Raw genomic sequence first — 15,341 nt, 5'->3', positions numbered from 1 at the left:
GTTGTGTAATTCATGTGCACTTTTTTTGCGTGCTGATGGACTAATGAGATGAACTTGTCGCTTAGGGAATATAGATCCTTCAGCTCGTGTAAATGCAACTTTGGAATTACGGTCTTTATTGTTTTGCCCAAGGTAGCAAGACTGAGATGCCCAAAGTTCATATCCAAAGAGGGCTTGCTTTACACATGTTGATCAATTGTTATTAACCCCTGATGAAAATGTGGATAGTATGAGCTTGAATACGGCATGTGGATGAACACGTATGAGAGCCACTATGTATTTTGTGTGGTCACAAATTACTGGACGATCGTTCACCAAAATGAGCTCTTAAATAATTTTTTACAGTCCCAACATTGCATAAACATATTTTTTTTTATTAAAGATTGCAAGTGAATAACTGCTTATGAAAACATAATGCACAGTAACGGATGAACAGTAATTGTGTTTATGAAGTGCCTAAATGCAGCCCACATCTCAAGGTACTATTAAAACAAAGAACAATAACAATATTCTTTGGTTCTTTCGGTAAAGTCACGTAGAATGGAAATAATAAAATAATAAAAATAAAACCTTAAATAATTCTCACGACGTTTCGGCCACAACGCAGGCAGCCGTCCTCAGGTGGAGAACAGGTCTGTCGAGAAGACAGAGTCTGAATGGACAGAGTCTGAATTTTATTATGTTTTATTTTTATTATTTTATTATTTCCATTCTACGTGACTTTACCGAAAGAACCAAGAAGATGAATCCCTGCAGTCACGAAAGCTTTAAATCGAAACAATAACAATATTCTTTGGTTCTTTCGGTAAAGTCACGTAGATAGAAAATTAATAGATCACGACGTTTCGATCGCAACACAAGCAACCGTCATCAGGCGAGTGTAGCAGCAGTTCTCCTGCTGTTTGTCTCACCTGATGAGGCTTGCTTGTGTTGCGATCGAAACGTCGTGATCTATTAATATTCTATCTACGTGACTTTACCGAAAGAGCCAAAGAGTATGGATTCCTGCAGTCGCGAAAGCTTCAAATCAACAACAACAATAACCAGGGACAAGATTCGGGAAATATAAAAGGCAAAACATTGTTTGTAGAAGACAAAGGAAGACAATAGAACTTCAACAAGCCAAGACCGCTAATGAGACACAGAGAAGAAGGCCTTTAGGAGTGCCGGAGTCACGGAGGCCCAGCACTGATGAGGGAACAACCAAAGGCCACAGGGTTGTACATTTTTACCACACACCAAATCCAAAGATAATTCTCAATCACTGTAGGTTTATCCAAACTATTCCGTATACTGTACTGTGATAATGTTGAACACAATGTCACTATCATACCTCGTCACAAATCAATGCCACCCGAACACATGCCAATTCCCTGGAATGACAACCCTATCCTACACCAGCCCTATCCGACGACACCCAATCCCAACACCAACCCGCATGAAACTCCAACCGGCCCAATCGCACCGTGAACCGCAACCGTTTAAACTGCACCGACCAATGCCATCTGCCCAAAAGCTACCAGAATAACTCCGATTGAACCTTGGACTAGTGCCGCCAGTGGGTCCCCGAAGAGACCAGCATGATCGGGAGCTCTGCCCCAGCAAGACCATCGGAGAACCCAAGTGGTACCACAACCACGTGCCGGCAAGCTCGAGGACAGCCACCATGGGACCCCTGGGGCCCGTGAGGCTCACGTGACCTCGAGCACCAGGAGGTCCCACGTCAGGCTTGACACCACCATAGCCCCCGCGAGACCTCCAGCACTGCCAGGGCCCAGCGCCAACGAGCCCGGGAGAGAAGCCGTGGTGCAGCCCCAAGCAGAGGAAAGCAGCAGCAACAGCAGCAACAAGTAAAGAGGCCAGAGGCATGAGGAAGGGCAAACGTTTCCCAGGAGGCATTATGGACAATTGGAACCACTTCAGAAGACCTATTGTTACTTTATTCAAATGCCTTGCTGTGGTATATGTTGCACACTCGAAATGAAGGACGTGGGCAGGTGCTCCAAATCGAGGGCAAGCACATTTATTTATTGTGGTTAATAGCAATCTTGTGAAGAACAGCACCGTCACTCTGTAAAATGCAACAGCACGTGTTACAACAGCATTTCTTCCGAGTCGTCATTAACCATCTGGCTGGTTTACACGTGCGGTTATTCATTCACAGTTTTCTCTTAAACCCAATTCTACTACTGCCAAACCATCTTTGTCTTTAACAATCACATTTGCACATCACTATTCGAATATTCCTTTAATCCTAATCTATACATCCACTTATATCAGGTATCTTACACCCATTATATGTACTGTATGTGTACAGTATATGTATTGTATATCACCATTGTACAGCTTACTACTTTACATGTGTTCTATTCTAAATAGCATTGCAAGTAGTCATACTTTTGGTACATGGGCATGGTTATAGACTAAACAGTATTAGGGTTAGAGAATTACAATGACAGTAGGTAATTACAGTGCGTCATCCCTTTACCATGCACTGTGCTAAAACCCCTTTAATTGCATATATCACAAACGAACAATTCAAAGCCAAGCTTAACGTCTAGAACAAGTCTATAAAAAGTCTAGAACATGTATATAACGATCAAAAACAACCTTTGGGTCCTTTACCTGTAAAATGCAACAGCACGTGTCACACACAGCAATTCTTTCGAGTCGCCATTAACCACGTGGCTGGTTTACACGTGCGGTTATTCATTAACCCTGCCAGCCACCTACCGGCCCAACTCAGTCATCACATGCTGCTGTACACACGTGCTGCTGTACACACGTGCATCGATGCACTGCACAGCACATCAGGACCTTCACAGAACCACACTTTACTCCCTTGCTGCACAAGGATATGATTAAAAGAGTGATCCATTCCTAATGTGCCACATATATGCATGATAGCCATGTTAAGTCTGCAGCAATTTGTAAAAGTATCGCCTTATTAGAGTGTATAAATGAAAGATTGTTATTAGTTCCTAACGCTTACGGTATTCTAGCCTGATGTGCAGATATTTTGTAAATTCAAGCCATAATGATCTTCATAGTGGGTTTTTTTATTTAAAAAATGTATGCAGAAAATCTCCATTGACACTGTAATTGCTTTTTTTAAATAGAATACTATAAACAAAATCGTCATAATATATGCAAAATAATGTTCAATATTGCAGCGTAAGTAAAATATAAAGGACACCTGTATATGTTAAAAGAGAGGCACAGTGGTTTAATGCAACTTGGCAGATATAAAATGTGTTGTATAATAGCCTCCTGTACATATGGACTGAAACTTATCTGCGATTATCAGGGTAGAGGGTGTCCCATGGAGGAAAATCAAATACTTTATCATTTGTCGTCAAAAATGTATGAATGACAGTAGTTTGAGGAATGGCCTCGTATCGCAGAGGTTCGAGCACTGAGCTGGTACCGCTGAAATCCGCGGTGGCGAGTTTTCTCCCTTGCCTCATACGCAGGAGGTCGTGGGTTCGATTCCGACCCTGACGACTGCATATGTGGAGTTTGCATGTTCTCCCCGTGGTCGCGGGCATTTTTCTCCGGTTCCTCCGGATTTTTCCTACATATTTAGGAACATGCATTGAGAGTAATTGGCTGCTATAAATGTCCACGCTATAACCCACTCCATTGATATATATATCATTTGTGGCCAGGTCGCTTCTGAAAAATAGCTTTATCGCTCAGTGGGCCTCATCTGGTAGAATAAAAAAAAATGTGAATAATTTGATGGCCTTCTGGTGAGTTCCACCAGAATGGGTCATGTTGCTGAATGGATTGGCCACCATTGCAATAGACAGCAACCAGCGGGGCCACTCGCTCATCGTCGTAGATTATCATCACAAAGGCCGCCTTGTACGCGTCTTGTCCCCAAAATGAGAACACGCAAATAAATAAAACTACGCAAACACGTGAAGTGGCTCGCTTAAGTATGCGTCGCACACACACACGCAGGTGCGAATTTTTTTTTTTTTGGACAAAGCCATATGATCCCTTCCAGACAAATTACAATGACAGCCGCAAACACGTGCCCTCAACTTCCAGCAAATGCCTGTCGCACACCTTGGCCTCACGAAGAAAATGATCCCGACGTCGGCCCGCTATTACGCAGCATGCCCCTGACACCCTGCCCCTTGCGTCTTACGGTACGCGCTGCTGGCTTGAGTGCACGGGGCTCAGCCTCAAGTGGCAGGGCAGTTTGTTTGTGTAATGTTGCTCATTTTCAAAGCTTGGGCAGCACTCCGTGGAGGTTGCTTTCTTACGCAATGAAAGCGAAAGAGAAGCGGCCTGATGAGGTGTCTTAACAAAACACACGCTGCTATATAACGGCATCGACAACGGCCGATCGCTTTATAACCCTTTCAATCTCCGTGTGCAAGCTGTTTCGGATGAAAATCGGAATACATTTTCTGGGCATCCTTTCCGACATCATCACCACGTGAGTCCTGCTGACTGACAGCACCACCTTGCATTGTGGTGTTCATCCCATGGAAGTCTTGGTTTACCTCTATGGGACACCCTCTGCCTTGTTGTATTAATAACGTCTTAGATAATGAATAACGTGTTACAGAATGAATAACGTCGTACATAATTAAAAACGGCTATGGTTGTAACCTGGGAGTTTTTCTGCAAAGTGAAAGATTTTGGTAATTTAATGGATACACGTTAATGTTATATCATGCAATTAAACGTAAACCTCACTTTATATTCTTAATATTTTTCATTTATATAACTTACATTCAGCACACATTTTTACGATTATTATTTTTACATTTAACTTTTATAACTAGTAATATTTAGATTTTACGTTTAAAAATGTACGATTGAATACAAATTACTACCTGTAATACATTATTTTAAAGTAATATTGGTAGATATATTTACTTATGTATAATTTCGGTACGTTTTTACAAACCTTGTAAGAAAAAACGAATACATGTCCCAATTGACAAATTTTTTTTTATATTAATACTATCCTATGTTAAAATATAAATACAAAATATTATTTGATTGTGTTCCAGATTGTTGATTTGTATAACATTTAATAAACGATATCATAGTTTAATGGCATAAGTTTCAAATGTTATGTGAACGCATGTATACATTGGCAGCGCTATATTAATGTAAATGACGTTGTTCTTGGCTGTAAATATCTGAAAAGTATAAACTCAAGTCCCTGCCTTTGTGAGTGGGCCAAACTATCCCATTGTAAGTGTCAGACATTGCCCGTAAATGTGCACACCATAGCGCGCATCACGGAAAGAGTAAACACTGAGACGTCTGTTTATATTGATGGGGGGGGGGGGGGCGCTAGGGCAGAGCCGTGTTTCTCAACGTTATTCACTCCACGGCACACACTCGACACTGATGAATGTTCGTGGCACACCGAACAAAAAATCCTGGATTTTCTGGCCATTGTCCGTACGAGGGCGCTGCTGCTGTTTATGTCGCGGTGGAATGGTTTAGCACGCAGGACCTGCACTCGATTGGTCGATGGTTCAAGTCAATTTCCCACCCCAACAGTTGAAATGATGAGAGCATTTTTTATTTATTTAAACTACCCTCTGTCCAGCGAGCAGTATGCATGGGTATATCACAGTTAGCGGATCAGCGTGTAACGTGTGGCTGGTTAAAATCCGAGTACTCCCACCAAATACCCTCCGCTAGTGGAGGCCCTTCCGACAACAGCGGCGTGAACAAAAACTTGCAGGGCAGCGCCTCTTTTGCCCAACTGCACATGGACGATTTGAGAGCGCCGTGGTGAGGTGGGTGCTGACAGCCGTCTGCCGGACTGCACCGCGAGCAATGGAAAGGAGAGGGTGGGGGGGGGGCTGGATCGGCCACTGAACAGCACTGAGAAACGTTTGTCGGTCCCAGCCTTTGAACAGTGAGCTTCTTTCCTAGAAATCCCGAAAATCCAGCGGCGCACCTGGTAACTTGCTGCGGCACACACCGGTTGTAAAGCAGTGGCGTGGTGGTTAGCGCAGCGGCGCCCTATGGAGCTCTTTTTCTCACTCGAGGCCAATAACAGTGGCTAATACTTACACCGGTCCTGTACCTCCTCTAGATGGACTCAGCCTTGAATGTATAGCTCGTGCCGTGTGCATAATTCGGCACAGGTGATCCAGGCGTGTTGTTGGCCACCCACCCCTTCGTGTGCCATTCTGGCTGTCATGGGTGCGCGACAAAATGCCCCAAGTCTTCTTGGTTCTTTCGGTAAAGTCACTTAGAAGGGATATAATAAAATAATAAAAATAAAACATAATAACATTATTCTCACGACGTTTCGGCCACAACGCAAATAGCCGTCCTCAGGTGAAGAACAGGTCTGTCAGAAAGATAGTGTCTGAATGAACACCACCAGTATGTTAATGGCCATTAAACCGCAATTTCCAATCATACTTGAATGGTATCCTTCAATTAACCAGGGGATTAAATATATGCAATTTTAGGCACATTAAACATTGCTTATTTAGCAAGAGCAGATGACAAACATTGATATAACCGTAATATATAACATTCAATGCTAACCATAATTCGATGAAAATATACGTCTCAAACCGTAGACATACAAGCTGTAATTAACCATAGACACATACAGACGGTACATGTAACAAACATACATACAGCCAATAAACATACGTAAGAAATCACCAAACAACACGGGGAGGCTCGGGAAGATGGAACTGAGGCGTGACACTCTGTTGAGATCTGTAACTCCCCCAATGATTAAGGCAACATCTTCTCAAATTCTTGCAAGCAGGGGAAGCACCAAAGAAGTGGTCGTTGAGGGTTCGAGGTAGCACGGCTAAGAAAAAAATTGTATTGTAGTCGGTGGCAGCGGAGGTGAGTACGATTTTAGGTTCGTGCACATTTGCAGTACGTGGACACACGCGAGAGACACATTGTTGGCCGGGTGGCACTGTTCAGAGTGAGAGAATTTGCAATAATTTAGGCTGTCAGCGTTCCATACTTATGGAGTCAATAAATGCCATTGTGTGTCTCAAAAGTGACTCTCCTATTATATGGGATAACATAATCCTGTCATAGAATTGTATAACACGTAGGCTTTCGCGACCAGCATCTTCGGGCAATTCTGATGATGCTGAATGTAATTACCAGCGAAACGTCGTGCTCAAAAATTGTAAATGTTGTGGATTCACTCTTCAACACACCGGTGGGCTAAAGTAGTGAACTATTTGTCTTTTGTCAACGTGACACTTTTTTACTGATTGGCCGTGTCGGGTGGTGGAGGGTTACGACACATTTATAAACAACGCGATCTAACCCAAAAACGTGTATTATGCGTAGAATTGTAGACATTCCATTGCCGGCTCAGGGCCATATAATTCAATGAACAGACATCCCACACTGTTGCACATTGGGTGAACGCTTTGGGTTTTTTTGTCTCTTCCCGTACGTTGACAGAAATCGTGGCGATGAAGAAGGCACTGGTGACCGCCGCCTTCCTGGGCCTCGTCTCCCTGCTCGTGATTTCTGTTGAGAAAGGAGCGGAGAGCTCCCTGACAGGTGATCGCAGAACGGCCGCTCGTCATCCGCAAACGCGCTCCGCTGGCGCGCGGTCTGTCACTCGCGTTCATTCGCTCGCTCGCTCGCTCCGCGCACAGAGATGTTGTTTTTTTGTTTGTTGCGGTTGCACCCGATTCAAGAGCCGAATGGCTCACAGGGCTGTACCTAATAAATTAACTTTGAACTTTGAACGAGCAGTTCGGTTCAAGCCGACCGACGTACCCCTGTGGCTCTGAACCTTGCGGAAAGTCAGCCACTGTTGTATGCAACCCGTTTTCGCCGGGCTGTGTTGATAGTAAAGTGGCTTTTACAATGGAGCAAAACATCGAATGCTGCCACGTATTGGCACCGTGTATCCTCTCCCTCCCCACTCCCATCACACGTGCGTGCATGTGACTTCTCATAGTATGTAAATTTCACACGTTAACACGTCCAATGTGGCATTTTCTAACCATTTCCTAATCGTTTGGTTTGGATCTACTACCGTACCATTCTTTATCTCCTGCAAGATCTCGTATGTTATCCGAAGATCTCCGGCCCTCTTCTACTGTGAGTTCTATCTTCATCTTAGTTCTCAGCCACAATTCATTCTACTGCTCCTCTTCAAGCACCCGTCCACTACAGCTAAAAGGATCATGCTCCATGACACGATGACGAGATTAGACTTTAGAAGACTCTCAACAGACGACACAACTAGGGGCTCTTATTGTTAAACTAAAAACTATTAAACTATTTTTGATTTGACCAGGTAAGGCCCATTGAGATATAGAGCTCTTTTTCAAAGCGACCTGGTCACGAATGATAGCTCAGGAAGTGGCTTATCGTGTGGAAATGTATAGCTGCCAAATACTCTAAACGTATAGTCTTTGGTTCTTTCGGTAAAGTCACGTAGGTAGAAAAATAATAGCAATAGCAAAAAAAAACTGCTGAAGTACACTTACTTCACCAGTTTTTTCTGTGGTTGTCCCACCTGATGACGATTGCTTGTGTTGCAATCGAAACGTCGTGATATATTTTCTACATACGTGACTTACCGAAATAACCAAATAGTATGGATTCCTTCAGTCACGAAGGCTCCAAATCAGTCTAAACGCATGTTTCTAAATGTGGAAGGAAAAACCGGATGACCCGGAGAAAAATCCTACGCAACCACAGGGAGAGCACGCAAACTCCACATATACAGCAGTACGCGTCAGGGTGGGAATCGAACCCGCAGACCTCCTGTATACCAGACAAGGTAGTTAACATCTCGCCACCGTGGCGCCCACTGGCTTGCCTTCTTCTGCTGGTCGTTTGGACACCACGTGCCCTGCCCCAGTATTCTTCTACCAACTGTATCTGATGCTGCTGCTGCTGCTGAAAATATAACCTAGTAGCCGTGATGACTTACGACGACGCTTTGCACACAGGCTACCTGGGAAAGCTGGGAGACCCTTTTGTGAACACCGCCGTGCAAGAGGCTCTGCACATGGTCGACAGCGCAATTTTCAACACGGTGAAGAGGTACCGCTCGCCTCCAGTACATTCCGCTGACGCGTTCAAGCGCCGCCGCTCGTCTATGAATGACCAAACCAACGTGCTTCAAAAAGCAACACGCATTCGTGGCCCACGACAGTACTGGCATGAAATATTTTCGCTCTGGCAGATAATCTCAACAAGCGGTGTTTTCGCGCGCCACGTGTGAAGCGTGCGTGTTTACCGATACATCATTGCCGTCGTGTGATGAGTGTTTGGCGTGGTGGTTTGCGTATTGCGCTACGAACCCGTAAAGTTGAGTTGCGCTCTACACCGGCCTTAAGAGGAACACGCTAACAGCACTTTCCTGGCAGGCTAAAAGGTTCAATGAGGAAATCGCCTCGTTGATGTTTTCATATATATATATGCACACTTGTCATGAACATTCACCTTACTGAGCCTATAGGGTATTTATATTTCGATTTAATGCTTTCGTGACTGCAGGGATTCATCTTCTTGGTTCTTTCGGTAAAGTCACGTAGAAGGTAAATAATACAATAATAAAAATAAAACATAATTACGAATTGTATTTTATTATGTTTTATTTTATTATTGTATTATTTCCCTTCTACGTGACTTTACCGAAAGAACCAAGAAGAGGGTATTTATAATTAACGCATAATTATGGATACGCATTTCTACTTTGCGACTGGTAAAGCCATAATTCATTGTCCTGGGTGTAAAAGTTGAAATTATGTAAATTTGGTGCTGTTTGGGTCGCCAACCTTCATGACATAGATGACATCAACTGTGTGGATAGATTGTTTTGCTTGATATTTGTTGTTGTTTTGTTTTCTTACAGGAGCTCCAGCATTAAGAAGAGTCTGACCCCCGTAGAGCTCTTGGCTTTCTTTAAAAGGCCTGAGCGCGAGAGTCAGCAGATCAACCGAGCGGCCGAAGTTATGGAAACAACACTGCACCTCATCAAACACAAGGTTCACCAGCGGCACAAGCGCTCCATCAATGCCACAGGTGCATTACTCTATCAACGGCCCTGCATTCCTCCACTGCTATCTCTCTCTTTCTCTCTATGCGTGCGTCCCATTGATCGGATGTGGCTGTTACAGAATTGTGGCGAAAGGAAATTGACTCACATTTGGAAGGTTGTGAGGTCAAATTCTGGTGATGGGGATCAAGTCAATTCTTTCATCCTTCCAGAGTCAATGCAATTGTTTTAAGAAGCCGGAGCTGTGGTTATCGTAGAGACTTGGCCCGACCGTGAGAATGGGAACTTTCCGAATGGGTGGTCAGAGATGCCAGCGGAGATAAGAGCTGCCCCCCATTGCCTCTTTAAGCAGGGAGACATTCTAATACATAATACTGTAGAGGTTTTTTGGGTTAGTTCGCGTAAATATATAAATGTGTCGTTAAACCCTCCACCACCCGACATAGACAACTAATAAGGGTTGTCACATAACCAGAACGTGCCAATTCGTCACTAGTACAGCACAAATCTGACTGTCGCCTGATGAAGCTGGTTGTAATCATTGGCGAAACGTCGTACTCCGATTGCAAATGTTGTGGTTTGGCTCTCCAACACACCGGTTAGTGCTGTACTAGTGACGAATTGGCACGTTCTGGCTACGTGACAACCCTTACTAGTTGGCTGTGTCGGGTGATGATGGGTTTTAACGACACATTTATATATTTACACGATCTAACCCAATAACCTCTATTATAGATGATATTAACCGCGAAAGCCTACGTGTTAAACAGACATTTTAATGTTACACACTATTGGGCAAAATATTTTAGTCAGTACACTTTGACACATTTGTAATAACTTCTTAATGATAAAATAATATATCAATACAGGTTGGTATTCACTGCCTTTTTGAAATTCATCGTCGCCAGGAGCCATGGTCAATCCACTGCTGGATGAAGGCCTCCCCAAGTCACCGCCACTTCTCCCGATCCTTCGATGCAACACTCAACATGCACCTGCACACAAAGCTGATTTCATCACTCCATCTCGTCGGTTGACGTCCTGGAAGATGATTTCTGTTCTTTGGCTGCCGCTCTGTTATTTATGCTTGACCATGAAGCCTTCTGGCCACGTGTCTTGCTCAAGACGACTCACTTTTGATCTTTGTAAAAAATTAACGCTGCATTGAAAATGTGTATTGTAGTCTAGTGCTTCGCAGAGCTTCGATACTTAAAACTCCCTGCCCTTCCCCCTATCCCTGAGTCACTAACACCCACGCAGTACAAGTTTGTTTTGACTCTGCCACAGCAAATGATGATTCCGTGTTTGCTTGAGAATGACTAATGCAGTGTTATCCTCCAGTAGATGTAAATGATTTCCATATCATATCAAACGTTTGCGATTACCTCCACTGCTGGAGATGACACACACACACAGATGCTAAGCCATCATTCTCAAGGCAGTAAGGATTGTCTTCACGAGACAATGCTCACTTCTCACTCTGTAGTGCTCTTTTTACCAGCCCTAAATCAATGATGATGATAAAGGTGGTGGAATGATCCCCCCGCCTTAGAATTTATCCCGTCTACTGTATTAAATAAGCCTGCAAGCCTCCTACCATCATGAAAATAACTATTTCAATATTCTCTACAATGTAGGAATGGGGAGGTGTGTGTGTGTGTGTTAGATATGGGGAGTAGAGGGTGACGTCACTTATAACAACAATGGCACGAACAACACTCACGTGTTTGTTGTTCGCGTCTCCCCAAATCTCAGGGTCTAAGGCAGGTAGGTAGGGAGGGAGGGGGGGGAATTGTTCTAATGTCAACGTGGGGGTCTGTGCTAACACCGCCGCAGACCTGCTGTCAATGGACGTGCTGCGGACAGTCGCCAGCCTCTCGGGCTGCCGGCCGCACCTGCAGACCCCCGCCTGCCCCAACACGTGCCTCGCCAGCAAATACCGCAGCGTCACGGGCGCGTGCAACAACAGGTGCCGCAACCACGCACGCACGCGCGCGCGCACAATGACCCCCCCCACTAACCACTCTACTAACCTCCCCCCTAAACCCACCCACTAACCCCCCCACTAACGACCCTACTAGCCCCCCCACTAACCCCCCCCACTAACTCCACCCCGCTAACCCCCCAGCTAACCCCCACTAACCCCCCCACTGACCCCCCACTAACCCCCCAGCTAACCCCCCCCACTACCCCCCCACTTACCCCCCCACTAACCACCCCACTACCCCCCACCACTAACCCCCCCCCCCCCCACTAACCCCCTCCCCCCCCCACTAACCCCCCATCGTAGCCTTGCATTGCCTTGGCGGGGGGCAAAGTGGTGCTGTGCGGGCCGTGACTGCGCACGGGGTGGTGATGGATGGGACCCTCGCCCCGGTGCTGATGTGTTTATGGTTTAACACGCTGAACCAGGCACTCGTTTAAGGCCGAGGCAACCTAGTGGAGGCTCGGTGGGTGCTGTAGACGTCACTCGCCATTGATGTGAGCCACGGCCGAGTTATGAATTTGGATCACAGGGGGTTGCAGCCCACTGCTGCCCCCCACGAGCACCCACACAAGGCAAAGATCCCCCGTATAGCCCTTGAACAGACTGTCGGGGCAAGTGCTGTTCGCGAACGCCGATGGAGGCCGTGACGGCACACGAAGGGGGCGGGTGGCCAGCACCACGCCCGACAGCCTTTGTCTCCCCAGTGGCGATGTTTTCTACACAGCACACCGCACCGGGTACTCATTTGAGGCGGAGTCGACCTAGGGGAAGGCGCAGGGACCGGCTCAGATCGTCGTCACTGGCGTTGACCATCAGCGGGAATCGAACTTATAGCGCAGTAATTTATTAGCGCTGCACTACCGCTCATAATGCACACAACGCTCCACACACGCGCACTTCAGGGGTCACCAAGCTACTTCTCCTCCATCTCCTCCTCCTCCTCTTCACACCCACTGAGGGCTCCTCCACTCCTCTCTCTCTCTGGATCCTTGCACCAGCCTTCATCTCAGGCCACCCAGAATCTACCAGGCTCGGCTCTCTTGCTCAGAAAACCACTACCGTCCATTGGTCGTGAAAAGAGAGTGCTTAACATCTCAATTCAAACGTCCACTCCCCACTTCACGTAGCTCTCGCTCGCTCTCTCTGCCCACTCAGTAGCGCGCATTAGGATTGTTATCGTTGCAATGCGCCTGTTAAAGGTCCTGGGGGGATATCCTGGCGGCAGTCAAGCTTGCCATTGAGACAGCAGGTTACAAGTGTCTCGTGGCATGAATGTCGCCACGTGTGCCCGATATCAAAGCGTGCCCGCTTCCTGTTTGAAACAAATGCGTTAGCCACACTGCAAATACAATTGCCGTCGAGCTTGCCATTGAGACAGCAGGTTACAAGTGTATCGTGGCATGAATGTCGCCACGTGTGCCCGATATCAAAGCGTGCCCGCTTCCTGTTTGAAACAAATACGTTAGCCACACTGCAAATACAATTGCCGTCGAGCTTGCCATTGAGACAGCAGGTTACAAGTGTATCGTGGCATGAATGTCGCCACGTGTGCCCGATATCAAAGCGTGCCCGCTTCCTGTTTGAAACAAATACGTTAGTCGCACTGCAAATACAATTGCCGTTTACCTTGTGGTGTATCAACCTAGGTTCAATGTCCCGGGCTGTCAAATACAATTTGAAAAATAAGAATAGGCTTTACCCTACCTTGATCTGAAGCTTTCGTGACTGCAGGAATCCATTCTCTTTGGTTCTTTCGGTGAAGTCACGTAAGTAGAAAATAAAATAGATCACGACGTTTCGATCGCAACACAAGCAATCGTCATCAGGTGGGATAACCACTTCAGCAGTTTTTTCTTGCTGTGGTTGTCCCACCTGATGACGATTGCTTGTGTTGCGATCGAAACGTCGTGATCTATTGTTTTTCTAGCTACGTGACTTTACCGAAAGAACCAAAGAGTATTTACCCTACCTGGCAATAAAACCGGTGTTAAGATGTTCACACACCAAATAGACACACACCTATTGCAGGGAATCAAGTTGACACGTTGACCACAAGTGCGTGTGGTTTATGAAATTCACGTTATGGTCAGTCGCGCTCTCGTGGTGGCATCTCTGCAGTGTCGCTGTATGCGTTATGATCGATTAAATCGAATTTTTATCGTGGTGACATCAATAGACGCAGCTGATCGTACGCTGACATGATTTTATTCACATCAACAATATCTGAAATAATTTCAGACAACCTGGGACATTCAAACCTTGATGCGTATAGAGCAGTGGTGCTTAACCTTTACTGCAGTCTCAATCGTAAAACAAGATATCATGTTAATACATTTATAGGTTTAATGAAACAAAGTATTTGTACGTGCCCGTGCTTAATTTGTGTTTCGATGATTTACCTTCTAAAACAATCTCACACTGGACTATCTAATTGATTTGAAGGCCAATGTAGACAAATCATTATCGAGGCTTCACACCGCCCCCCCCACCCCCGTTTCCGATGCGTACATTGTCAGTAGACCCCCCCAAACGCAAGCGAACGCATTTGAGTTAACCACCCCCCCTCCTCCCCCCTCCATGGCGTACGCACTAAACGGATGGCCACGTAGCGGCCCTCTTGACGTCACTCCCGACGGGGCGACCCTCTTTCAGGTTCAACCCGCGCTGGGGCTCGACGAACGTGGCGCTGGCTCGCTGGCTCCCCGCGGAGTACGAAGACGGCTTCAGCGAGCCCAAGGGCTGGAACCCCGACCGCGCCTACAACGGCTTTCCTCTGCCCATGGTCAGTGAGCCTTGAATCCGTGCGAGGTGCCCTTTTTTAAATCCTTTATATTAAGTTCACTTGCTTGCTTGCTTGCGCGCTTACAACCGTGCAAATCTTTCGGTCGTTTTTTAACCCACTTCCCGTGATCCAATCGAGCTGACATTTTGCACACAGAGTCGTTGTGCGAGACAATTTATTTTCGTGAAAATTTGTTTTCAAAAATTTTACACTTTTTAGGAAAAAAAACATTTTCAAATTTAATTTAAAATACCAATGTGATAAAAATGAAACTCTTACTCAAGAAAAACAGAAATGAATAATAAAATAAAACCGATGCCACGCATATACAGGATTTATAGTGAAAAACTTTGTTTTTACGGGTTAATTTTTTGTTTCTCTTGTTTTGCTTGGTCGAGTAGCGGAGTTATTTCCATCACGGATTGGGGTTTGAACTCTAAGTTTTGCCCGTCTGCCTCGGGGGGCAATGATCAATAGGAATTTGCATGACTGCACGTGCGCGCTTGTTTCCCTAACTGCGCGTACGGCCAAGGGGGGAAAGCTTCATCCTGGATTGTACGAGAAAAATA

The 15,341-nt window shown here is 45.6% G+C and overlaps 1 protein-coding gene across 1 annotated transcript in view; it reads left to right on the top strand.

The window, feature by feature from the left end:
• The first annotated feature begins 4,333 nt into the window (after positions 1-4,333).
• Positions 4,334-15,341, top strand: part of TPO (thyroid peroxidase) — a 33,538-nt gene continuing 22,530 nt past the window's right edge. The window contains exons 1-6 of the mRNA XM_061569399.1: positions 4,334-4,450; positions 7,441-7,542; positions 8,952-9,045; positions 9,860-10,029; positions 11,840-11,972; positions 14,643-14,772. Coding sequence (XP_061425383.1) covers positions 7,452-7,542; positions 8,952-9,045; positions 9,860-10,029; positions 11,840-11,972; positions 14,643-14,772 — 618 coding nt within the window. The 5' untranslated portion in view covers positions 4,334-4,450; positions 7,441-7,451. The remainder of the gene's footprint in view (positions 4,451-7,440; positions 7,543-8,951; positions 9,046-9,859; positions 10,030-11,839; positions 11,973-14,642; positions 14,773-15,341) is intronic.

Source organism: Lethenteron reissneri, chromosome 43, assembly GCF_015708825.2.
Source record: "Lethenteron reissneri isolate LAM-NWPU_2019-01 chromosome 43, ASM1570882v1, whole genome shotgun sequence".
Classification (NCBI taxonomy): Eukaryota; Metazoa; Chordata; class Hyperoartia; order Petromyzontiformes; family Petromyzontidae; genus Lethenteron; species Lethenteron reissneri.
Note: the sequence above shows the minus strand (reverse complement) of the source record. Positions and strands in the feature narration are given on the sequence as shown.